Here is a 27,205-nt window from a genome sequence, read left to right as displayed (position 1 = left end):
TTGTTGTTTCAGTTGGGGGAGACATTCTATTTTTATTCTCATTAAAGTTTTATTCCATTCATAAGAATTTTTTGAATAATAATTGTCAGTACGTTATCAAACACTACTACATGTGAAATAATTTGCTACGCCCTTTGTGTACTGTATGATATCTTCTTATAAGCAAATAAATAAATACTTCTAGTAACAACCTGTGAGTTAGGCACTGTTGTCATTTCCATTGTGCTGGTGAGGAATAAGTCAGTGAGGTTAAATAATTTGTCTAAGGACACACATGAGCTGATAAATGGCAGACGTAAGACTCAGACCCAGGCAGTCTGACTTTTGGAGTTCATGCTCTCAGCTGCTGTATTTGTTATAACTGCTTTCTCTTAACATAATTGTAAATGAAACATTAAGTTCGTGTGATTTTAAAATATGCAGTATCCCCAGAAGCCACAAATGATTACTGACATCCTGGCTTTTCCTTGCTTTCAGTCAGAACCATGTAACAGAATGATTTCTGGGTAATTACTGGGCAGTTCATTCCTAACTTTTTTAGAAAAATCCATCTATGAAGCCAGCGGTCAGCAACCCAAAGTCTCCATTTTTAATTGTGTTCTAGCTTATGTGAAATCAGTTATGGCTGAGTATAATCTTTTACATCTCATAGTTTTGATGCCTTTAAGTTTGAACCAGAGATTTTCAAAGGACCCTCTGGGGGTCTCTGAGATTCTTTAAAGAGGTTCATGAGGTCAAAACTATTTCATAATAATAATGGGGTATTAATTTTCAATTCTTAGTCTTATAAGCATACAATGGAGATTTCTAGAGGCTGCATATCTTAGAGCTTATCTGTCTTCCGTTATCCAGTTGTTAAAGAGATTTACAAAGTGCTGAACAATATAAATCTTATCACTGCTGCTGCTGCTGCTAAGTCACTTCAGTCGTGTCCGACTCTGTGTGACCCCATAGATGGAAGTCCACCAGGCTCCCCCGTCCCTGGGATTCTCCAGGCAAGAACACTGGAGTGGGTTGCCATTTCCTTCTCCAATGTGTGAAAGTGAAAAGTGAAAGTGAAGTCACTCAGTCGTGTCCGACCCTTAGCGACCCCACGGACTGCAGCCTACCAGGCTCCTCCATCCATGGGATTTTCTAGGCAACAGTACTGGAGTGGCTTGCCGTTGCCTTCTCCGAATCTTATCACTACATTTGTCCTATTTTGAAAATAGTTTTCAGAAAATATTTGTTAACATGTAATGGATTTATTGTTACTTAAAAATGAATAAATATTTAGAAATTCTTAATTTTAGTTTCTCAGTAAGTAAGTAGATAAATGTCAATAGGTATACCCATGTAACTATCAATAGATAAACCCCATGTAAAGAAAAGCTCTTTGGGGGATTCAAAGATTACAGAGGGATCCTGAGACCAGAAACTTTGAGCACCACTAGTTGTATCATAAGATGTTAAAGAAAATTGATATAGAAGTAAAAATCTAGAGCATATTGAAAGATTTTAAAAATCAAATAAAGTGTGTTTATAACTTACCAAATATTTTTCTTCTGAATTGTGTAAGCAGGAGACTGGAACCTACCGAACGACCTCTTCAGATTGTTTATGATTACTTATCCAGGCTGGGGTTTGACGACCCTGCACGAATACAAGAGGAGGCAGCAAATCCTGACCTTGGCTGTATGCTCCGATTTTATGGTGGTAAGAATTTTTCAGTAGCTTTGTGAATATATTAACTACTTTAAAAAACCAACGTTTTGTTTTGTATTAGGGTATAGCCAATTAACAATGTTGTGATAGTTTCAGGTGAGCAGCAAAGGCACTCAATCATATTCGTGTGTCCATTCTTCCCCATCCAGGCGGCCACATAACATTGAGCAGAGTTCCCTGTGCCTTCTAGAAGGTCTTTGTTGGTTATCCATTTCAAAATATAGTATTAACTATTTTTAATTGATGATTTGTACCTGTAACTTCAGCCTTTTAAAAGTATTTTATTCAAAGCTGCCTTAACTTAGGCAGTCAGAAAACAACAGCAAAAGTCTTCTCTCTTTATTTTTGCTCTTTTTGTTCTAGTGTTTTGCTGCCTTCCAAATTATTATGTACCTTTGCCAGTATCTCGATCAAATCAGAGCTTTAGTTTCATATTTTCAAATTCCTTATAAGGTTCATGAACTTCTGGATAGTTCGAGAATGTTAAGAAGTAGGTGGTTATTATATATGACTTAACATTTGATGGACTCATCAAATGTGTATATTGTTGAATTTAGTAAGCTTTATTTTTTTTTAGGGTTGTTTTTCCTTTCAGTGTATGAGTCTTGCACCTCCTTGGTTAAATTTATCTTAAGTACTTTATTCCTTTTTTAAAAAATTATTTATTTTTAAATTTTTGGTTGCATTGGGTCTTTCGTTGCTGTGTGCAGGCTTTCTCTAGTTGCAGAGAGCAGGGGCTAATTTCTAGTTGTGGTGCATGGGTTTCCATTGCAGTGGTTTCTCTTGTTGTGGAGCGCAGACTCTAGGTATTCCGGCTTCAGTAGTTGTGGCTCACAGGCTCTAGAGTGCAAGCTCAGTAGCTGTGGTGCATGGGCTTAGTTGCCCCACAGCATGTGGAATTGTCCTAGACCAGGGCTTGAACCTGTGTCACCTCCATTGGCAGGTGGATTCTTAACCACTAGACCGCCAGGGAAGCCCTGAGATAGTACTCTCTATATTGGCTGAAGCTGTATAGGCTTGAGTGGGGCTGGAAGATTCACTTCTAACATGGCTCAATCATGTGGCTGTTGGTAAAGGGCCCAGTTTCTCACCAGCTTTTGGCGGGAGATCTCAGTTCCTTGCTATGTGGACCCCTCTCTCGAGCTGCGTAAATATCTTCATGTTGTGGCATCTCACTGCCCCCAGCGATGAGACACACACACATGCACATAAGCACGTGCATACATATATATGCAAACACACACATGGACTTCAGTTTTTTATGACCTAGTTTCATAAGTCACCATTGTTTTTACCATTTTCTGTTCATTAGAATTGTGTCACCAAAAACAACACACACTGTTGAGTGGGGAATTAGGCCTCACCTTTTGAAGAAAGGAGTATTAAAGAATTAGAATTAGTTTTTGAAGCAAATATTGGTAGCTTATCCATCAGCTTTCAGTATTTCATGTGTAAAGCCTTTGGTGAGTTACCTTAGGTTAGAATATAGTCTTAATAAGGCAAGGGTCAGAGGGGTCCAAGTTCAGGCCAGTTAGTTTTGCTGTGTTTGCTGAATATAAAAGTTGCTCAGTACTTCAAGGGCCGTTGTGCAAATGTTATCAGTCTTGCTGGTGTGGGTGCTGGGGGAAAATGAGTCGAGTGACTCAATGCAGATTCATGATATAAAAGCTTTGAAATAACATGTGTGACTAAAGATGAGTGGGTATTATGATTGATCACAGAGATTAAGAGAGTCAGTTAATCAACTCCTTATTATGTATGAGGAATTGGAGTCTGGGAGGTGTGATTTGCTGGGACTGAATAGTTCAGGTAGCATAGCACCCAGCCTGAGCGTTTCTTTATGTCCCATATTCTCTCACAGGTTGTCTGAGATACTTCCATCTAAGGGGCATAAACACAAACAAAAGAATCCCATATGCTTCCATTCATTTAAAATTTGAAAACAAGCAAAACTCAGCCTTATTGTTAAGAGATGTGTGACAGGACCGCTGTTTGTCCATCCAGATCTGCTTTTTCCTTCTTCCGTAACAAGACTGGGCTTGACTGCTCAGCTGTTCCTCATTCTCAATCTTTTATGCAGTTAGTTGTGCGCCTGTGACATCAGTGGTATGGAATGGAATTGTCGTGTGTCACTTTTACACCTATTTCCTAAACCTTCCCATGCAGACTTCTTGTTCTTTTCCTCTCCTGTAGGCTAGGGAGGCAGTCATCCAAGCAATGTTGAAGTCATGTGTTGAAATGGCAAAGCCACCATCAGCTGGAGTTTCTCGACAGAGTTGACTCCTGGCAACCCATACTGCCCACCCTAGCAGAGAATTAGATTTCTGTTGAATTAGATATATTCTTTTTGTTACAGTAGTTAAAACTGCTATAACTAAAATATAAGTAGCAAAAATACAAAGAAAACAAGGAAATGATTATTCTAAAAGTCAAGAGAATGACTGACCTCTCGGGTTGAGGGAGGAAGTGATTCCTAGGACTAGTGTTTTTGAGTCAGTACAAGTATATACCAATAGTGGCTATGTATTAAGCAATGACATATAGTGTGATAATTATGATATACTAATCAATTTGGTATATACCTGTTGAGAATTTTCTAACTTTTATTCCTATCTAAATTGTATTTGTAGAAATATGGTGTGTTTTTTTTTTTTTTTTTACATAAATCCTACCATTTGGTATTGGTCTTCATGCTTTTTTTCTCCCAGCAGCATTTTGGAGGTCTTTTCTTAACTCTTCAATATGCATTTCTTTACGTTGCATACTGTTGAATGTAACGTATGTATTATAGTTTATATAACAGTTTCCCTAGTGATGCGCTATTTTACATAGCATTATGGTAAAATTGCATCTTTGTACATCTGTTCTTCAGAGTAGATCTTTAAACATGAAATTATTGGGACTTTTAATATTATTAGCATTTAAAGTTTTTACTAATCTGATGGATTAAATGATGGTCTCATTGTTTTAATTTTGCTTCCTTGATTACTAGAACGGTGGAATATTGTTTCATAGTTATATTAGATCTTAGTTTCTTCTTTTTTGAATTAGCCTTTATATATTTCTGTTTATCTTTTTTCTTATTATCTTAAAGACTTGTGTATATATTCTGAATATAAATCCTCTGGATGCTGTATTTGTGACATATTTTTTTTCCAGCTTGTAACTTGTTTTGTAGTTTTATTTATTGTTTTTTTATGGTGCAGAAGATTTACTTAATCATATTTATGAATATTTTCCTTTAATACATTTACATTCGTTTCTGTGCTAGGTTATAAACATCCTCTATATTTTCTTCCAGTATTTTTATAGTTTTAAAATGTGATATGAGGTAGGAATCTAACTTTATTATTGTTTTTTCTCTACTGATAGCCAGTTGTCCCAACAATACTTACGAAATAGCTCATCCTTTTCCTGCTGATCTGATGCATCGCCTTTATTAAGTTCCTATACAGGCAGAGGTTTATTTTTGGACTCTATCCTATTACATTGATCTCTTTGTCTAATGCTAATACCAACACTATTTTTTATTAATATACCTACATGATATATCGTAATAGATGATGGGGAAGTTCCCCTTTACTCTTCTTCTAGAAAATCAGGAAGGTCTCTAGAAACAGAGAAATCTTTCTGAAGAAGTCGTTTTTTAGTTGGTTCATTAAAAATGGGCACAATTTCAGTAATCGCAAAGGAAAAGGAGGACAGAGGAAGGGTAATAGGAATTTCAGTGCATGTTCTGTGAATCAGATAATTTGAGTCCAGATTGTTCTGGGCCTTGAGTGCAATATCAGAAATTTGCCCTTCATTTGGCAGATGGTAGAGGAAGTGATGGGATCCAAGTGGTGCTGAGAAAGATGATTCTGGCACCAGAATGGATAATAATTCAGGCATGAATTAGGGATCTGAACTAGGGAATGGGAAGGAATCATTCATATAGAGACTTTTTGAAGGAATAGTAAGTGTTGATGGTTGATTAAAAAAAGGAGTTGAGGAAGAGATCCTAAGAGGCAAAACTGACTGAGGTTTTGAGCCTGGGTGGCTTTGGGAGAATGACAGGACTTGAGTTGTGAGAAGGATCTGGTTTTAGGCAAGTGTAACTGTAAGCCGTGGTAGACATCCAGTTGGAGATGTCTGGCAGGTAGTTGGATATACAGGAGCTTTGGAAATACAGATCTGGGAGTCAGGTACATGGGAGTGTTAAATCTGTGGAAGCTGTTAAAGATCGAAAGTAATACTTAAAATATCAGAAAAGAAGGAGGCTTAAGGCAGGCTCTGACTGTATTAATAATGATTGTCTTTTATTATATACCCTCACTATGTGCTGAGCACTCTGCGCACTGTTTTTCACTTCATCCTTACAGGCATTCAGGTAGATGTTATTACTCCAGAGAGGCCTTAACTGATTCTAAATCTCATCTTAACCTCTAAGGTACTCTTAGTATTTAGTTGATAGAGAAACAGTTTAGAGGAATAAAAAGGATCCATAAAATGTGAGACCTGGGCAGGACTAGGGATCATCTAATCCAGCTTCTTGGTCTTCAACTTGGGAAATTAAGGCCTAAAAATATATTAATAGAACTTGTTCGGGGTCACGAAACCAGATGGTGGGATTGCTTCACCAACCACTGCTTCGAAGTTTGAAATTTGTTTTGAAGTTTTCTGTTTTACTCTTGCAATGTAAGTAAATGTTTCATTTTTACCCCCAATAATATCAGCCAGTGTTTATTTGTCGGTTTAACTTTTTATTTTGAACTAGCTTTAGATTTTCAGAGCAGTTGGAAAGATAGCACAGAGTGCTCCTGCACAGCCTTCATGCAGTTGCTCGAGCAGTTGTTCCCATATAAACAGTGCTTCATTTTCCTCTGGCTTCTTTAAAGATGTTTCCTTTGTCTTTAATTTTCAGCAATTTGATTGTGAACTGTCTGGGCTTGACTTTCTTTGTGTTCAGCCTGTTTGGGGTTCTCCAGAGTTCCAGATGTTCTGTCCAGGTTTTATAGGTGAATTCAGTGGGAGAGACAGGGCTGAATGTGCTTTCTCTAACTCAGAACCAGAACGTTAATGGTATCTTTTGATTAAAAGAAGTATTTCATTTTGATGGAGTCCAATTTAGCAGTCCTTCCCTTTATTATTTTCTAGAAGCTATATTGCTTTACCTTTCAGTTTATATTCACAAAGTCTGTGTGACTTCATTTTTTATTGTCTATTTTGAGTATCATCATGATCTCATGGGCTTATGTATATTTGTTTCAATTCATTGCAGCCATTTTTCTTTCTGATGCTTAATTTGTCTCATCTCAGTTTCTGGGAACTCTTTCAGGTTGCCTTCTGTGTCCTTCCAACATGACCCCAGTAGGGCTACCCAGGTGGCTCAGTGGTAAAGAATCTGCCTGTCAATGCAGGAGCCACAGGAGATGCAGGTTCGATCCCTGGATCAGGAAGATTCCCCTGGAGGAGGAAATGGCAACCCACTCCAGTATTCCTGCTGGGAAATTCCCATGGACAGAGAAGCCTGAGGGGTTATAGTCCATGGGGTCACAAAGAGTCAGACACGACTGAGTGACTGAGCCTAGCCCAGCACAGTCTTTGGTAAAATAGATTTTTCCATTAAGTTCTTACACAAAGATGTTCTAAACTGATCTTTTCATCATCTGACTCACATCAGGAATAGGTGATTTTTCTAAGGACTCCTGGTTCATTTTAATGAAACATAATGTTTAGAGATTATATTATGGGCATTGTTAGAGAACTCTACTTGATTTTTTAGAAACTTTTTTTTTTAAATTATGAAACAATCCATGTTCTTTATGAAAATCAAAGTGTTAGTTGCTCAGACTATAGCCCACCAGGCTTCTTTGTCCATGGGATTCTCCAGGCAAAAATACTGGAGTGGGTTGCCAGGCCCAACATGTCCTGCATTTGCAGGTGGGTTCTTTACCACTAGCGCCTCCTGGGAAGCCCCTATTTTCTATTTTCTTTATAGAACATTTCAAAGTATACCGTAATTTTCCACTTAGAATCTTGACTTTTGAGATTGTAAGTCTGTTTTTAACTAGAATTATTAGTCATTCCAAACATTTATTAGAACTTCCTCATTCTGTTTTTTACCACTTTCAGAAGATCAGAGACTTAGCAAACTCTCCAAAAATAATAATAAGAGAGCATATTATTTTGTGTATAAATAGCTTATTCCCCCAAAAATTGAATATTCCTTTCTGAGAGTAGCTACAGATAAAGAGCCTTAAAAGGATAAACTTACAGAGTTTCTTAAAACATGATTTGTGGGCCATCTGCACTTAAATTACTTGAGATACTTGTTAAAAACGTACTTTCCACTGGGATGAACCAGAGGGATGGGATCGGGAGGGAAGTGGGAGGGGGGTTCAAGATGGGGAACACATGTACACTCGGGGCAGATTCATATCAATGTATGGCAAAACCAATACAATAATTACCCTCCAATTAATTAATCAATTAAAAAAAACCCCAAAAAACGTACTTTCCTTTGTTCCATCCCAGATCCTCTGAATTAAACTCTCTGTGGGTAGGTCTTGGCGTTCTGCATTGTAAACTAATTCTCAGATAATTCTTGGGCACATAGAAATTGGAGAATCCCTGATTTAAAGGAATTCTACAGTTGAGATTGAGAGGGAATTGGAGAAAACTTGAGTGCTTTTGTAGCTTTGATAGAAACAATAGGGAGGGTGGAGTTGAAGAGTGAGAAGGAAGAAGAACCATCTCCCCAGGGAACATGGAATTTAGAATGTAGATGAAAAGATTGGCCTAGACTAGAAGGAGAAATGGTGGTGTTAACATACAAAGTTTAAAGCTTTGAAGTAAGCCAGACCATTTCCTCACTTTTTATACAGGAAACACACAATCAAAAGGGTGCCATGATGCCCAGGGTTTAATCGATTATGTGATAGTATTGAGTGCAACCCAGTTCTTTCACTTCCCAGTCTGTTGCTGTTTGCTCAGCCTCATACTGTTGCTGCTTCTGTTCGTTTCTGTGTAGAGTTACTGTCTATTTCCAGTAGTACTTTAACCAAGAACATTTCTTCTGTCATAATGCTCTGTTCACTGTTAACTGTCGCATAAAGTTTTCTAAAGGGTGGTAAAAGATAGAGACACTCTTGCATGTCTGTATCAGCTTCTGCTACCATGACTGGGATGGTTGATTGAAATATCAGCCAAAAGCTTTTTCTCACAAAGAGCAGGAAGATGGAGGATTGGGTACAGAAGTAGTTATTAATTTCTTCCTTCTGCAGTAGACTAAGCACAACAGTAGTGGCTGTCTCTTATTTCATACTTCTTTTGTATCTAAAACCTTGCTTACTACTTTACATTCATTATCTTAATTTTTTATAAAGACCTTCCAAAGGTAGGTAGTATTAAGATCTGAACTGTGTAAATGGGGAATGTCAAGGTCAGTGAGATTATATAGTTCAAGGAATCAAAGTAAGTGGCAGAACTCAAGTTTGAATGTCTGACTCCCAAGTCCATGATCTTAACTACTCTGTCATACTGCCTTTCTTTGTGTACATGGGAGCTATGACTGGAAGAAGGATTGACAGGGGCATCCGAAATTCATAGTGCTCCCATTATATAACTTAAGGGCTGGACAACATTTTAAGACTAAGAGCTTATTTTGTAATGCTTGTATTGCTTGGTTACTTAAATCAGTATTCCGTTCCGTTCAGTCACTCAGTCGTTTCTGACTCTTTGTGACCCCGTGGACTGTAGCCTACCAGGCTTCTCCGTCCATGGGATTCTCCAGGCAAGAATACTGGAGTGGGTTACCATCTCCTTCTCCAGGGGATCTTCCTGACCCAGGGATCGAACCCAGGTCTCCCGCATTGGAGGCAGACGCTTTAACCTCTGAGCCACCAGGGAAGCCCCTAAATCAGTATTAGGGTTGCTGAATGTTGACATGTAATGCTTTCTTTTTCCTTTTCATTATTTTTGTACTACCTTAATGGTGGCTTCTGACACACTCTTCTTTCCAGAAAAACCATGCCAGATGGATCATCTGGATCGAATCCTTCTGTCTGGCATCTATAATGTACGCAAGGGAAAGACCCAGCTGCATAAGTGGGCTGAACGCCTAGTTGTTCTCTGTGGCACCTGCCTCATCGTGTCCTCAGTGAAGGATTGTCAGACTGGGAAAATGCACATATTGCCTCTGGTTGGGGGAAAGGTAAGACCCACAAAGATAAATTACTCTTTCTTTGGTCATCTTAACTGAAAATTACATGTGCTTTTTCGAGTTTTTTCCACTTTCAAAGAAGCCGTTCTGAACATTATTAAAGATTACATCACAAAGTTTTTGCATTCTTAAGTTTAAATGAAACCAGCTCAGGCTAATTTACACATAAAACAAGTTTTTTACATCACAGACCCCCTCGGAGGTCCAAAGACTATGTTGTTGATCAGTTGCTAAGTCGGGTCCGTTGGTTTGTGACCCCGTGGACTGCAGCATGCCAGGCTCCTCTGTCCTCCACCATCTCTTGTAGTTTGCTCAAATTCATGTTCATGGAGACTATCCATGCCCCAGATTATTCTGCTGTGGAACCCGTCTGTTGAAGAATCCCCTGCTTCCACTGCTAGGCACTAAATGCTGTCAGTAGTACCACTAGGAGTAGCCAGGGGCTGTGGCCACTAGCAGCTGCCTTTGGAAACTAGAAGTAGTGGCTACTTTTGGAAACTAGGCTGCCTTTGGAAACTTAGCATCCAGCACCAAAACTGATTCTTTCCTATTTCTCCTTTACTCCCATTAGACTGAAATTCAGAGTCTGGAGTGCTCATAAGCTCCTATCAAGCAGCCAGAGAGGCCTGCCTTTGGAAACTTAGCATCCTTCACCAAAACAGATTCTTTCCTATTTCTGCTTTTCCCCCATTAGACTGAAATTCAGAGTCTGGAGTGCTCATAAACTCCTATCAAGCAGCCAGAGAGACCTGCATTTTTTACATCTGTATGAGAGAATTCCCCATGATAGGAAAAGCAGTTCAAAGTCATCAGAGTGATAGATGACTGGAAACAGATAATGTTACTGTTTATTGGAAGTTATAAGAGAGAAAAGATAACCTGCAAAGAATTGACAGGCTGACAACAGCTTTCTTTTCATCAACAATATGTACAGAAGAGTATTTGCAAAATTACTGAGAGAAAATAAGTGTATTTTATATCCAGTTGAATTACTTTGTAAGAATCAAGGTAAAATAGAACATTTTCAGACATTTAAAAACTAATGAGGGACTTACCTGGTGGTCCAGTGGCTAGGACTCGGTGCTTTCACTGGGTTCAGTCCCTGGTCAGGGAACTAACGTCCTGCAAGCCATGCTGCACAGCTGAAGGGGAAAAAAAACAACAACATAAAACAAATGAGCTGGCATATATCCTCACTGAAAGAACTACTAAAGATGTATATCTAAAAAACAATACCCCTCCAAATAAAACAAAGAGGGATAAAAAGAAGGAAACAACAAAGGAATGAAGGAAAGTAAATTCAAAAGGAAGGTATAAGATATAAGAATAGATGATGAGTGCAGGCACTGATAAAATATGGTAGTAAATTTAATACTGATTGTAAAAAGATTAAATTTTTTTTATATTTTAAATATAAATTTCAACAACTAAAGCTCAAACTGCTGAACAACATTCAGGATGTGGTGATGTGTTCAATGAGGAATGTGTGATGCAGTCTTTGAATAAGAGGAAAGAAAGAAGTGAAAGTTAACTCGCTCAGTCCTGTCGACTCTTTGCAACCCCTGTGGACTGTAGCCTACCAGGCTTCTCCGTCCATGGGATTTTCCAGGCAGGAGTACCAGAGTGGGTTGCCATTCACTTCTCCAGGGGATCTTCCCAACCCAGGGATCAAATCCGGGTCTCCTGCATTGCAGGCAGATGCTTTACCCTCTGAGCCACCACCAAATAGCTTTATTATGCTTTTTTAGAAAAATGGTCAAGTACAAACTTAAAAATTTTAAGGATGACTACTAAAAGTAGAGTGGGAAAAGAGAGTATAAACTCTGTAATGCTAAAAGAAGGCAGGAAAAGGGTTGAGGAAAAGGAGCAAAATAATTAGCATGGTAAGTTATTACATATTATAGTGACAGAAATAAATCCAAATATTTTGTATTACTTACTGTTTATAGGAGACACACCTAAAACTTAGAAGGTTGAATGGGAAATGATAGAAAAATCACACTAGTCAAATATCAACCAAAAGAAAATTGGTATGGTTATATTAACATCATTCAAAGCACATGAAAGTTTGTATGCAACATAGGACTTGTGTCAAGACTACATAAAGAACATTTACAACTTGGTAATAGACAAATAACCTAATTTGGCAAAGTTGGGAAGCAGCTGGGAACACAGTCACATTGGGAAACAGGTTTTTTTTGTTTCTTATAGTTAAAAAATCTACTTATCAGATGACTGAGCATTTCTCTTAGGTACTGAGAAATGAACACAAATATTTACAAAAAGTAATAAGTGAATGTTCATAGCAACTTTGGTTATAATTGACCCAAACTGGAAGCAGCCCAAATATTCACTGAGTGGTGAATTGATAAAACAGATGTGCTGTATCCACATGTGCTGTGTTCACGGTGCCACTGAGCAGTGAAAAGACACGAGCTGCTGATACACACAGGAAAAAGGGTGAGTCTCAAAACATTAAGTGGAAAAAGCCAAATGTAAAAGTCTATTTATTGTATGATTCCATTTACGTGAAATTTAAAAAAAAAAGGCAAAAAACTGTAGTCATAGAAAAGAGACCAGTGGTTGTGCCAGGATATGGAAGAAGGGTTGGCCGCAAAACAGCATGAGGGATGTTTTGTGGGTGAAGGGGTTGTCCAACTATATTCGTTCCATCTCATCAAATTGTTCACTTAGAGTTTATAAATTAAAAAAAACACAAATTTTATGTAAATTATACCTCAGTAAAACTTGCCTCCTGAGAGAGACATTAATGTGCAAAAGAGTTAATAGGGATAAGGAGGCTCACTGCAAACTGATGAGAGGAACATTTTATGTGTATTACCATGTAGTCTCAACATACATATTGTAAAACTTAACAAAATTACTCAGAAGTTGACAAATTAACTTCTAGTGGGAGATTTACAAGCCTTTCTCAGAATTTGACATTATATGACTCTTTTTTCTGTGTCAAACATCCCATAAAAAATATTTAGAAGAAAAGGTTATTCTAAAGCAGTCAGTAATGCCTGTTCTTCATTTCAACAAAGTCCTTTTTTTTTTGACACAAAATCATTGAATTGTGGTGATTTATTACTAATAAAAATAGCCTAGTTGTAAGCATCACAATTGAATGTTATGAATATTATTTAGTTTTATTGGATCTTCTTAATATGATTCTTATTTGTTTAAAAGTATTTTGTGTTTCTGCCATTTGGTTCAGTCTTTACTTGGCACCAGAAGTCTAATGATTTATAACTTGGAAGTTTCCAGCTGACTCACCGAGATTCAGTAGCTATGACATACAGAAGTGAGATGTCAGACAAAGATGTAAGTGGTTCCATAACTATAAAAAGACTTCATCTTCATCAGTGGTATATAGCCTGGGTTGTTAAGGAAAGCTATTGTTGTGCTATGAATCCCTACCATCACCCCAAGTGGGACTGGAGGAAGTTCTGACTCTTTCCTCAAGCCCAGTGAAAGAGGTTTCAAAAGAACCCACGGAATCCTGATTCAGGTTCCCTGCAGTAAGGGGGCCATAGTGCACTGGTGTCCTGCCTTCTGACCAGGAAGTGAGGATGAGATAGGCTGCTTTGGTGATTGATAGAGCACAGAGCCTAACTCATGTGTTGGGATCCTTGTGTATTCTGTGGGTTTGTTAGTATGTGACCCAATTGGGTTGAGAGGAAACACGAGCCATTGGGTGAGTGGGTAGATTCTCATGTCTGGTGGGGCCACCTGGAGAGGCCAACAGACTTCACTGGAGGACGGGATGTCAGTGGACCACCAGGTTCCTTCACGTCTGAGGAGGGAATGGTCACCTACTGGAATAGTATGCATTAGCCTGGTCAAGGAATCTGTAGGTGAGAAGCCACTGTTGGTTGAATTAGGGGTCTGGTATCCAAAGAACCTTCAAAAGGACCTATTGAGGAAGATCATCCCCTTTTAAATCTAGTAGGTCCAGAGTGTGAAGTCAGGTTATGACTCTGCTAGTTTAGTGATAACCTTTGGGTTTGCATGTTCCCTGTTCTTCATTCTACCCTACATTTGTGTTGGACGGGGTCAGAAATGGCTTCTAGCCCATCACCTCGAAAGTAAGAGAGGGGGTGAGTCCAAAAAGGAGGCCAGGGTACCCCTTGCAGGCAGGCAGACAGCTATCTCCAGTGTGCCCCAGTTGTGGTGGAAAGGTTTGCAGCAGTCTTACCTTTGAAGTGGAAACTTTGGCTCTTACCTTGTGGGCCTGCAGACTCTTCTGTTCTGAAACTCCCCTGCAGTGGAAGCACAGAATCCTAATCACTGCACCACCAGAGAATTCCCCCTTTGGTTTTTTCTAAACAGCTTTATTGAGATGAAATTCATATACTGTACAGTTAACCCATTTAAAGAATGCAGCTCAGTGGCTTTTAGTAAATTCACAGAGTTGGGCAACTGTCACCATAATCGATTTTAGAATACTTCCATGACCTTTTGAAAAGAAACCCTGCACTACTTAGCCTTCATCTCCCCATTCCTTCTCTAGCCCCAGGCATCTGTTAATCTACTTTCTGTCTCTATAGATTTGCTCATTCTGGACATTTCATATAAATGGAATCATATAGTTCTTTGTGACTGGCTTCTTTCACTTAGTGTAATGTTTTCAAGGTTCATGTGGGTTGTAGTGTTATCAGTGTTTTATTCTCATTTATGGCTGAATAGTATGATGTACTACATTTTGTTTATACATTTACCTGTTGATGAACATTGAGGCTGTTTCTACTTTTTCCTGTTATGAATAATTGTGCTATAATTCACAGAAAGTTTTTGTGTGGATGCATTTTTTCTTGGGTATATACCTAGGAATGGAATTGCTGGGTTACATGGTTACTGTATGTTTAACCTTTTGAGGAACTCCCCAACTATTTTTCAGAGTGACTGTACCATATTACATTCCCAGATTCAGTTTCCCTGCATCCCTGCTAATGCTTGTTACCCAATACTTGTTATTATCTGTGTTTTTTATTTTAACCATCCTAGCGGATGTGAGGTGGTACCTTGTGCTTTTGATTAGCATTTATCTAATAAATAATGACATAGAGCGCTTCCCAGGTGGTGCAGTGGTAAAGAATCTGCCTCACAATGCAGGAGACACAAGAGAGGCAGGTTTGATCCCTGGGTTGGGAAGATCCCCTAGCGTAGGAAATGGCAACCCACTCCAGTATTCTTGCCTAGAAAATTCCAAGGACAGAGGAGCCTGGTGGGCTACAGTCCACAGTGTCACAAAGAGTCAGACACAGCTGAGCACACACTCAAAGATGGAGAACATCGTATCATGTGCTTATCGGTCATTCCTCTGTCTTCTTTGGAGAAATGTCTTTTCAGATCTTTTGCTGACTTAAAAAACTTGAGTTGTTTGTCTTTGTTATTGTCCTGTGATTTTTTTGGATTGGGGTTGTTCTGTTTAATTAGTTCTGGTTTTCTCTCCGCTTCTTCAGGTAGAAGAAGTGAAGCGACGTCAGTACTCCCTCGCATTCAGCTCAGCTGGAGCCCAAGCGCAGACCTATCTTGTCAGCTTTGAGACTTTGGCTGAGTACCAGAGGTGGCAGCGGCAAGCTTCCAAGGTGAAAAGCTGTCAGACGTCCTCATGGGGAGATGAGAGCAGAGAAACCAACAGAAAGATATTTTAAACTGAACTTACTCCCAAGAGATCGAATTATAATTCTTATATACATCACTCCAGGCTTTTCTGAATACATAGTGAATGAAATGGAATTCTCCCAGGTCCTTAACTTATTATTTATATTGGCACAGTGCAGACTGCTTACAAAAGTGTTTTCAGTACCAACTCTGTGAGGAAGGTAGGGGCTTGAAGGAGTAGAGACACAATGAGGTTCAAATGACTCTCCCCCTCACTGTGGTGGTCTGTGATAGATGGAGCTATCCCCTAACTTATAGTCTGATGCTTCTGTCTGTATTTAGCCTGTCCTTTAAAGATGAAGTGCTCTAAAATTATATTTCATTTTCCAAATTCTCTTGTCTTCTTAGCCATCTTTTCAGGATTTAAACGCATTTTTCTTTATGGGGCTGGGTAGTTGCATTAAAGATTGTTTCCGTATAATGACATGCCACCAAAACGTGAATGACTTTTGTAGTGATATTCTGTTTGTTTTTTTAAGATCCATTTTCACAGCCCATGTTTTATTAGTATACTATTATAGCAATATAAACCTTGTTTCAGTGTTATTTCTGTATTTGTGATAGTAATAAAATCTGCTATGAATAAAACTAGTTTCAATTTTAAACAGCTTCTCCATTCTGCTGCCCTTGTAAAGAGAAATTAATATTTTTTTAGCATCTTTTACATGCTAAGCAGCAGTGCTACATACTTGGTTTTTTAATTTTCCTCATGCCAGTACTCTTGCCTAGAAAATCCCATGGATAGAGGAGCCTGGTAGGCTGCAGTCCGTGGGGTCGCTAAGGGTCGGACACGACTGAGTGACTTCACTTTCACTTTTCACTTTCACACATTGGAGAAGGAAATGGCAACCCACTCCAGTGTTCTTGCCTGGAGAATCCCAGGGACAGGGGAGCCTGGTGGGCTTCTGTCTATGGGGTCACACGGAGTCGGACACGAATGAAGTGACTTAGCAGCAGCAGCATGACAGATGAAGAAACTGTGCAAGTTAGGAACTGAGCTTGTGTGGCTGCAAAAGGCCACATTAAAAGGTCTTAATATCACATTCCTTCCTGAAGTTTTGAACAGTTACTTGGAATCATCTTAACTTTACTTCCCGCATGAGCTATTATTAATTTCCATCTTTATGATTTTTTTTTTAAACTTGTAGACACTTTATAGCTTATACCTTTCTGTTTTTCAAGCATCTTACAGTTTTGGGGAAAAAGTAAAGATTCACTGCTTCTTATAAATGAATACTCAGATCTTGTGACCTTTCTTGTCTTCCCCATCTTTTTAATTGGTTCCTTGTTGCGTCAGTGCCGTTCCATCCTCCGCTGGGTGGAAGACATTCAGCACTGGCTCAGATGGCTCTTCTCTGTGACCTCGTCCAGGTGGTGTCCCAGCGCATCAGTACTGTCGACCTCTCGTGTCACAGCCTTGAGGAGGTTCCTGAGCATCTCTTCTACAGTCAAGATATCACCTACCTCAACTTGCGACACAACTTCATGCAATTAGAAAGACCAGGGGGCCTTGACACTTTCTACAAGTATGTGGGGCACAGGTTTCCAGACCAACTTACTAAAATCTAATTGTAGTCAATATTTGTAGATAAGCATGTTTACCCATTGTGTACGTATTTGAAAATTTCCCCTCCCTTTTGAAGAAGTAAGAATTTTTGTTCAGTTTTCCCACTTCCCCTTTCCCCTCTGTACAAGATATGATAGATGTAAAGATTCTGACATGGAGGCAGCATCGAGCTGCCCTTGATCTGGATAATCTTTTTCTATAAGTCATTGACAGTGGAGCATGATCTGCAGCCAGGGTAAATAGAGAGATTCCATATTTGGGAAGTTTTTAAATAAAAAGTTTCAGACTTAAATAACTTAAAGGAAATAGGCCAGATTTCAAGAATTCCACTCCCAGTTTAGAGCTTTTATCTTTCCTTTGCACCTGCTACTGCCAACTCACAAGTCTTTTGTCAGCAATGAAACCTCTCTCTCCTAATAAAGGAACCATTTCAGTCCTAAGGGACAATGACCTGTATATTTTTCCATCTCCTTTGTTAGAATATATTCCCCATTCCCACCCTCCGCCTACTTCACCTCCTTCCTTTCTTTAAAAAATGGGTAGAAGTGAATAAATATATGGTGTAAGTAATTGGACTTCTTATGGGGAGGAGAGAAATTGAAAGTTAAAGCATTCAAACTACATGGTAATCAAAAAGCTAAATGCACATCAAAATAACATATTTTAAATACTTAGTAACTAGTATTTCATAATTTTTAAAAAGTGTGTGATTTTTACCTCATCTGAAATGTTTTGCAAAGTTTTCAAACATAAGCCTCTATGTAGTAATGAGATAATTATTTTAATAATATTGATGTTTAAAAATAAAAACAAGCTATAATTTTAAGGAAGTGGACTTCTAGTATTTCCTTCTGAATTTCTATAAAAATAGGGTTAATCTTGTTTGAGGGCTGGCTTAGGAAATTGGAAGTCGAGGTGCCAAATCAAAGGAACAGTCAGTACTTAAAGTCAGGATATTTGGAAGACAAAAGTGGAAATTTTCAAGGAGAAATGTTAGAGAGGGGTACCATGGATTCAAGTATAGAAGCAGATGATATGGTTCATCATTGTGGAGATCACCACCTTAGCCTTACCATCTTGCACTAGTATAATAATGAAGCATAATACTCTTAAGTAGAATTACAGGAATGACTCTTTAGGATCCAATTTATGATGATACTATCTCTCAGTGAGACATTATGTAGATGCTTCTACAAAAATTTGAAGTGTTTAAAATTACTATTTTGTGTTGTGTATCATCACATTATAGTAAAACTGCATATTACCTACGTATTTTTAAACTAACTGGTTCAGTCATTTACAAAAAGAGAAATTGCTTGTAATGAGATTTGATCCACAGGTTTGTTAGCTAGTCCTGTGTCCGTGAATTGATTAATTGTAAGGCTTTTGTATGTTCCATGTAGACATTTCATAAAGGAAGTTATTTGAAGCATATCAATAATGGTATTGATTCAACTTGATAGAAAATAATTGTACCACTGTGAGTTTTTCAAGAGTTTCTGCCTTTCTGAGGAGAAGAGAGAACAACTCCCACCTCACCAGACCTGGTTTCCTTGATAGCTCAGACTGGGCCTTAGTCATCCTAGTGTCTGTGCCACACACACTGCTTGACACATACTGAACGTTCACTAAATATATGCAGGACAAATTCTTTGATGGACATTTATAATGTCACTTTTTCATTCGGTAGTATAATGTGCCTTTGCTTTTTAGATTTTCTCAGCTGAAGGGCCTGAACTTGTCCCATAATAAGCTTGGGTCATTTCCTGTATTGTTATGTGAAATTCCTACCCTGACTGAGCTCAACCTTTCCTGTAATGGATTCCACGACCTGCCGAGTCAGATTGGCAGTCTGCTGAAGTAAGTACCTGTTTTTTTACTGGGTTTGTCTTTTCCTTTGTTTGCAGTGTAAGGAACTTGTCTGGCATTTGGAATGAAGGTAGTTCCATGATTTCTTGCAGTGAAATAGATCATGTAATTATGAGAATTGTAGTCAGCAGCAGTTACTTGCCTACAGAAGAGACTAGTCCCTCAGTTTTAACCGCAGAGGCTCTGACTACCCTTGACGTTAGAGGGACCATCTGTATTTAAGTCATCTTAGTAAGTCTCCATAGATAGACTGAGGGCATTTAATCATATTGGACTCATAATAAATTAGTGACAAGTAAAAATCCATAATTCTAGTTCTATCCATTCCAATTAAAACGTTTCATCAAGGAGTTTTGTTTTGTGTTGTTTTCTTCTTGCAGTCTTCAGACCCTCTGTCTTGATGGCAACTTCCTGACCACTTTACCTGAAGAACTAGGAAATCTACAACAGCTTTCCTCCCTGGGAATTTCCTTCAACAACTTTAGTCAAATTCCCGAGGTTTATGAGAAACTCACTATGTTAGATAAAGTGTTTATGGCCGGAAACCGAGTGGAACTGCTAAACCTGGGGGTGCTGAACCGGATGAGCCATGTCAAACATGTGGATTTGAGGTGAGGTCATTCTTTTTCATTTTGATTGCACTGAGTTTTCACTGCTGCTTGTGGGCTTTCTCTAGTTGTGGCACGCAGAGGCTCTTGTTGCAGAGCACAAGCTTTGCACATGGGCTTCAGTAGTTGCAGCATGCAGGCTTAGTAGTTGTGGCTCGTGGGCCCTAGAGCACCAGCTTAGTAGTTGTGGTGCATGGGCTTAGTTGCTCTGTGTCATGTGTCCCAGAACAGGAATCGAACTTGTGCCCTGCATTGGCAGGTAGATGCTTATCCTCTGCATCACCAGGGAAGTCTGTTTTGGTCATTGTTCACTGCACTTTCTTTTTGCCTGACCTCTGATGTTTTTTTGCATTTTCTTTTTAAAAATAAAGACTCTTGAAACCATTAGGATTTTAGAACAATGTATGTTTTTAAAGCTGTAGTAAAGCTTCATATTTCACTTAATGGTAGAGAGATTTATGAATGAGGTAGGTGTACCATGTGGCAGAGATGAAGGTTGTTCTGACTTACCCTCCTAGCAACGTTTTATGAGAATTCCCATTTCCTTTCATCTTTACCAATGTTAGATTTTAGCAGTCTTTTTCCTTGTTAGTGTGGTAGGTAGAAAATAGTATTTCATCGTTTAAATCAGCATTTATTATTAATGAGGTTGAGTATCTTTTTGTATGCTTATTAGTGGTTTGTATTTTTCCATAATAAACTTACCATTTTTCTATTGAAGTATTGGGTTTCTTCTTGATATCTGTGATGTTAGAATTGAAATGTTACCAGTTTTACTAGTAATATTTTTTAATGAGAGTTTTATTCCTTTTTAAAATTATTTATTTGTAATCTTTTCCTAAACGAAAGTAGTAAAACACACATACTGAATGTCTGTCATTTATACTAAGCCATTGATGTCCCTTGTAAAGATGTAGTAACAAAAATTTATTGAAGAATAGGAAAATAAGAACAAGTCTGCGTGCATTAAATCATATACCTGTATAGAAGAAACCAAAGAAATCATCATTTTCTTTTACTTGCCCTTGAACTATTCCATATAGATAATAGACTGTTTTCCTCTCCCTTAATTAATGTAATGGGAATCTTGGCACTGGAGAGTAGGCAGAGCAGTGAGAGGCAGTGTGGCTGTTTCCTCTTGCTCTTATGTGGTACTTACTCTATGACTGTCCTGCTAGTCCCAGCCCCAAAGGTTATGCTCATCTTCTCATTTCTTTGTTTTATTCCTTCATCCCTGTCTAACCTTACTAGGTATTTGGATGCAGGTTTTAGACTGTTTGTGGACATGGTCCCCTTTCCTTTCTCTTTATTTAATTTGTACATGTATTTGCCAGTCTGTACATTCTCTAACTTAGCTTGTAAACAAAGAACCCAAGGTACAACTTCTGTGGTTATTTACTTAGTGCCTTGCAAAATGAGCCAAGGAGTAAAATTCCTAAGTTGTTTAGGAAAGAGACAAGAGGAACATACTTCTCCTGTTTTTCCTTTTGGTAAGCACATTTAGTAGAATTTATTTCTAATGATTTTCTTATTTCTGAATATTAAGGATGAACCGTCTGAAAAACATGATTATTGAGAATCTGGAGGGAAATAAATACATCACCCACATGGATTTGCGGGACAATCAACTGACTGACTTAGATCTTAGCTCCTTGTGCAACTTGGAGCAGCTGCATTGTGAGCGGAACCAGCTGAGGGAGCTGACGCTTAGTGGCTTCTCCCTTCGAACTCTCTACGCCAATTCGAACAGTGAGTTCTCTACCCAGCCTCCTGTGTTTCCTCTTGTAGCTCTTGTCTGAGCTATCCAAGAACAGTAGCATCTGAGGTGTTCCTCAGCCACTCTGCCAAGTGGATTTGAGGTTCATGGAGACCTAGCTTTAAGTTTGCAGTCAGCACTTCAGTGGTTGAGATATTTATAAAAAGATATTGCAGGATTATTTGAGCTTCACTAAATGAACGTTGTAATAATCAGAGGCATTTTTCAAAATGCCAGGATGTTAGGGTGGGCAAGCATGTTCAAAAGAGAATATCAGTAATAGTCTTGCAACATGAGTTGGCCAGCTCCAGCCCAGGGGCTAAATCTGGCCTACATCTCATTTTGTGTGGCCCTTGAGGAATGGGTTTTTATGTTTTTTAATGGTTGGGTTTTAAAAAAATCAAAGGAAAAATAATTTTGACATGGGGAAGTTATATGAAATTAAAATTTAATTGAATAAAGTTTGATGGGAACATATCCACATTTGTTTGCATATTAACCACTCTCCTGCAAAATGATTGAGTAGTTTTGAGAGAGACCACATGATCTGCAAAGGCCAAAATGTTACTAAATGCTTAGCCCTTTACAGAAGATTACCAGTCTCTAGTCTAAAACCTTGTGCTGCCTTAGTTCCAGAATGAGAAGCTCTTCACTTCAATAGTGATTTATTTGTCCCAGGGATATTTTTCAATGTAAAAGGCTTCACGTTTGTTGAGGCCATTCTGTTTATAGAGAATTCTTCTTTACTGAAGAAGTTATACAGTTTACTCTTGGAAAACAGGTTTGAAATGCACAGGTCTGTTTTTTGTTTGTTTGTTTGTTTTGTTTGGCCATGCCATGGGGCTTGGAGGATCTTAGTTCCCTGATCTGGGATTGAATTGGGGCCATGACAGTGAAAATGCTAAATTCTAATCACTGAACCACCAGGAAATTCCCTGTACAGGTGTACTTAAATATGGAGTTTTTTCAGTAGTAAATACAATTGGTCTTTGAATAATGCAGGGTTTAGGGACACCTCAGACAAACCCTCTAGACAAAAATCTGAGTGTAACTTTACAGTCAGCCCTCTGTTTTCATGATTCTGTATCTGTGGATTCAACCAATCATGGATTGTGTAGTATTGTAGTATTTACATATATGTGTATATATATGTACATACGTACATATGTATGTGTGTGTGTACAGATATATATATATAAAACACTATATAAAGTTTTGTATGGATTTTCAACTGCTCAGAGGGTCAGTACCTGTAACCCCCACATTGTTCAAGGGTCAATTGTAACTGCTTTTCTGTGTTTAAAGAAGAAAAGATATTCAATTTCACTGTCAGTCAAAGAAATGCAAATTTAGATAATACTTTTCTATCACAGAACAGAGCAAAAGAATTGTTCTGTTCACAGGCTCCTTAAATTCTACAACCTAGAATTCACACCAACACTTGAGGTTTTGACACCTCAAGAGTAAAACTCAGCTTTCAGCTTCACAGAAGGATTTATCCAAATAGCCAATTAACAGAGGGAAAGGCCCTCCCTGGCCATCAGGGATGTCTTTTATTGAATTTATTACAGTATTGCTTCTGTTTTATGTTTTGATTTTTTTTGGCCATAAGGCATGTGCGATCTTCCCTTCCCAATCACAGATCAAACCTATGTCCCCTGCATTGGAAGGCAAAGTCTTTGGACTGCCAGGGAAGTCCCTACTTAGTGATTTTTATCTTTAGTTCATCTCAGTAGATGACACAAATTTTTATCGATTTTCTCCCATGTTTCCTCTGAGTTACATTCTTCTTTGGAGAATGTCACTAACACCAATCTGTTCTCTGATTAGGATTGACAACAGTGAATGTCTATCCAGTACCCAGTCTGCTCACGTCTCTAGAACTCTCCCGGTGAGTGTGTCTCATTAGAGTGGTGGCTGTTTGATTCCTATACTTAAGAGATGTCTGTGGGCACTCTGGCAGTTTTGAGATACAGGAAATCCCAATATGTTGAAATATTTGGATAACCTAGAGAAGGGCAAAAGGTTGGCTAAAGGAATACATTTAATGGCCATACTATCTAGTTAAAGTACTGAAGCTGAAGCTCCAGTACTTCGGCCACCTGATGCGAAGAACTGACTTACTGGAAAAGACCCTGAAGCTGGGAAAGATTGAAGGCAGGAGGAGAACGAGATGACAGAAGATGAGATGGCTGGATGATATCACCGACTCTATGGATATGAGTTTGAGCAAGCTCTAGGAGTTGGTGATAGACAGGGAAGCCTGGCATGCTGCAGTCCACGGGGTCACAAAGAGTCAGACATGACTGAGCAACTGAACTGAACTGATCTAGTTAAAGGAAAGGTGCCTCTGAATTACTCATTGTTACAGTTTGTGGATTTAGAATGAGTTGCAAACAAAGACCTATTTCCCTTCCATGGGCATTGATTTTTCCAATTGGAATCAGATAATTCTTGGTTTTGAGTGACTTAAAATGTTATTCTCTTACTCTTGTGAGCCATGTCGATCTGATTTGCAGAGCGATGTTAATTATATTTAGGATTTTATTTCTTCTGTCAGTGGTCAAGAATAAACATAAATGAGGTTTGCTTTCTTCATTCATTTTTAACACTGTGTTAGGCATTCAGGAATCAGTGGCTGAGTTTTACAGTCTAGCTTTACAGTCTAGTTTGTCTTGACAATCAGACAAGCAGTAAGAGGGCAGCCTCACAAGTGCTGTGAGTATAGAGTGGTAGCAGCATGTGAAACGGGCAGTGGACGGAATCCTATATGGTCAGAGTTGCCACAAAGTTTAAATGAGACAATAAATGCAACATATGTAGCCTAGTACCTAGCATAAAATAGTCTCAACAGCAGCAAGAAATATTAGCCATGATAGCCGGGTTTCCTTTTGTTGTGACTTTATCATCATTATTATTAAGCTGTTGTTCTAGATTCCCTTCCATACATTTCTTTCTGTCCTCTTCCTGTCAGCAAAACCCCTGCATGGTTCAAGACGAAGATTTACCTTCTGCGCTGAACTTGATCATTACTGAAGAAAATCACGTGGACCCACCCTAAATTCACAGTTTCCAGCCTCATCTGGAGTTTCTTCTCTTGTCAGTTCTTTCCAGAGGCCTGGAATCTGTTCCAAATTGCTTGGCTTCTTTTGACCCTTTACCTTCTTATGTCCTCTGCTCTGCAGCTCAGCTTCCCACTTGACTGAGAAAACAGAGGTCATCATGGGTGATCTCCCTTAGCTTCCTACTCCCTTGCTAAAATTCACGTAGATCCATATGCATTCTCAGCTTTCCTTTATTCCAAGCCAGCCCAGCCGTCTGTGCCTTTGATCGCATCCACTCCCACTGCCCTGAACCTTGCTCTGTTAGTCACCCCTCCTTCTCTCCTTTCACATGTGTTCAGTGTCTTTCTTGGTCTCTGTGCACATTTATATCTCCTGTCTGAACAAATAAGCATTCCCATTATCTTGCACCCCCTCGAGCTACTGTTCTGTTCCTTCATCTTGCTCATCCCTTTTTTTGTCCACATTTCTCAAGAATTGTCTGTATTTCTTGGCACATTTTCCTGTTCCCAATTGTTCACCCCACGACAGCTGGCTTTAGACCCACTCTTGTGGAACTTTTCTATATTGACACTGTTCACCTTGCTCTCTTTATTCACACGTGCTGTTTCCTTGGCTGGCTGATACAGTCTGATTTTTTTCATGCCCCTCTGACCATTTCTTCGGTCTCTTCTGTACTCTTCCTTAGCCAGCCCTTTAAAAGTAACTTGTCTCAGGGTCTGTCCTTGGTTACTGCACTTCTCATTTGACACAATCTCATTTACTTCTAGGATCTCACTACACTTCAGTGTCAGCATCACCCAGAACACCGGTCCAGACTCCCTTCTTTCAGCCTCAGACCTGTGTGTCCAATTTCGTAATAGATGTTTTCTCCTGCATGTCTCCAAATACCTCAGATATGTGCAAAATGAGATTTATTATCCACCCCTCCACCAGCACTTTAACTCGTTTGTCTTATTTTCTGTTTCAGCTTTTGGTGTTACCATGAGATGATCAGCTCAAGATGGACACCACTGATTCTCAACCTCACTTGGAGCTTCTCAGTCCTTTCTCTGCATAGGATTTCCTCTCTGGTCATCTAGGCTAAAGCCTAAATGTCACTTTTGATTCTTTTCTCTGCTCTACTCACATGTTTACTCCATTTCTAAGTCATTTTAATTTTTGCCTCCTAAGTCTTTCTGGCTCCTTTCCCTTCCCTTCCAGGTGTATCACTACTCATTGAGGCCCTTATCATTTCCTTTCGGGATAAAATTGTCTCACAGCTTCCCAATTACGCTTTCTTTTACTAATACAGCCATCTCAGCCAGACCTCTTGTGTATTCAAATAGTGAGCTCTTTAAAGTGCAAAATTGACATTGTCTCCTCGCTGCTCACAAACCCTTCAGTGATCCCCGTACACCTGCAGGATAAGGTCACAGCCTCCGAGACATGATTAGGTCTTTCCAGCCTTGTTTCTTCTTGCTCTGCTCCATATTTGCTGCTTCAGCATCACCAAACTACTTGTTCTTCTTTTCTTGCCTCTGTGCTCTAGCGCATGTTGTCAACCTCTTGCTTGACATGCCTGCCACACCTCAGGGCATTGTGCAACAATCTGCCACAGGTGTCATATTTCTTAGGGGGCTTGCCTTGAAGGGATTCCTTCACAGAGTAGTCAGAGCAGCATCTGCATTTCTCTTGCAGCATTTACTTCACTCTGCCTCATCGTACTGATCCATCCATCTGAGGCTTAGGGAAACTAACATCTGAAAGTAAACTTCCTGTGACTGAGGATCTGCCTGGTGCTCTGCTGAAGATTGGAATTCACATTCTAAATGATCTGCCACTTTCCCTGACGTGTTACCTTTTGTTCTTGGTTCTTGACTTTTATTCCTTTGGTTCTTTTCCCCCAGAATTCACTTCTCTTCTCCCCCAGTCATCACCTGGGGATATCCTCCTCAGCTTTGAAGATACGTGTATGGTGCCTGATCTTCCTTTAAGGCTTCCTCCCCTCTCTCTCCTATCCCATCCCGCCACGCGTGTGCTTTTAGTGCTGCTGCTGCTAAGTTACTTCAGTCGTGTCCGATTCTGTGTGACCCCATAGACAGAAGCCCACCAGGCTCCCCCATCCCTGGGATTCTCCAGGCAAGAACACTGGAGTGGGTTGCCATTTCCTTCTCCAGTGTGTGAAAGTGAAAAGTGAAAGTGAAGTCGCTCAGTCGTGTCTGACCCATAGTGACCCCACGGACTGCAGCCTACCAGGCTCCTCCATCCATGGGATTTTCTAGGCAAGAGTACTGGAGTGGCTTGCCATTGCCTTCTCTGGCTTTTAGTGCTAAAGGCCTTCGTATCTTCATTGAGCCCCAACACAGTTGATCCAGTATCACACACGTGTGTGCTTCTTTCTCTGTCTCCACCTTTCTGTCAGCGACATTCATTGAGCATCTTCTGTATTCCAGGCAGCACACCAGGGGTGCTCAGGGGATTGTGCTTCTGCCCTCGGGGAGCACAGGGGCGGATGTGTTACAGACTGTGAAACAGTATGAGTTCCTCCTTATCCAAAATAATACCCTTTAATTATTTATTTTCTGCAGAAACCTGCTAGAGTGTGTCCCTGACTGGGCCTGTGAAGCAAAGAAGATAGAAATATTAGACGTGAGCTATAATCTGCTGACAGAGGTTCCCATGAGGTATTCATGTGTTAATATATATATAATGTATGTATTTAATTAAATAATTTTCCTATATTTGGGTTGCCTGTCACGGATGCTTTGATTCATCTGTTTGGTA

At 39.3% G+C, this 27,205-nt stretch overlaps 1 protein-coding gene across 2 annotated transcripts in view; it reads left to right on the top strand.

Annotated features, from left to right (window-relative positions):
* The window catches only part of PHLPP2 (PH domain and leucine rich repeat protein phosphatase 2), a 61,906-nt gene that overhangs the window by 16,747 nt on the left and 17,954 nt on the right, over positions 1-27,205 (top strand). Inside the window, exons 3-11 of one of the 2 annotated variants that reach the window (XM_055412389.2) lie at positions 1,562-1,695; positions 9,708-9,898; positions 15,376-15,501; positions 16,949-17,103; positions 18,858-19,004; positions 19,394-19,624; positions 21,168-21,370; positions 23,208-23,268; positions 27,010-27,105. In XM_055412389.2, the coding sequence (XP_055268364.2) occupies positions 1,562-1,695; positions 9,708-9,898; positions 15,376-15,501; positions 16,949-17,103; positions 18,858-19,004; positions 19,394-19,624; positions 21,168-21,370; positions 23,208-23,268; positions 27,010-27,105 (1,344 nt within the window). Of the gene's footprint in view, positions 1-1,561; positions 1,696-9,707; positions 9,899-13,111; positions 13,235-15,375; positions 15,502-16,948; positions 17,104-18,857; positions 19,005-19,393; positions 19,625-21,167; positions 21,371-23,207; positions 23,269-27,009; positions 27,106-27,205 lie in introns of those variants that run through there. The other variant, XM_055412390.2, reaches the window with a different exon arrangement.

The sequence above is a fragment of the Moschus berezovskii genome, chromosome 22, assembly GCF_049115385.1.
Source record: "Moschus berezovskii isolate FMDL1 chromosome 22, NW_MosBer_1.0, whole genome shotgun sequence".
Classification (NCBI taxonomy): domain Eukaryota; kingdom Metazoa; phylum Chordata; class Mammalia; order Artiodactyla; family Moschidae; genus Moschus; species Moschus berezovskii.
This window is presented reverse-complemented; position numbering and strand designations above follow the sequence as displayed.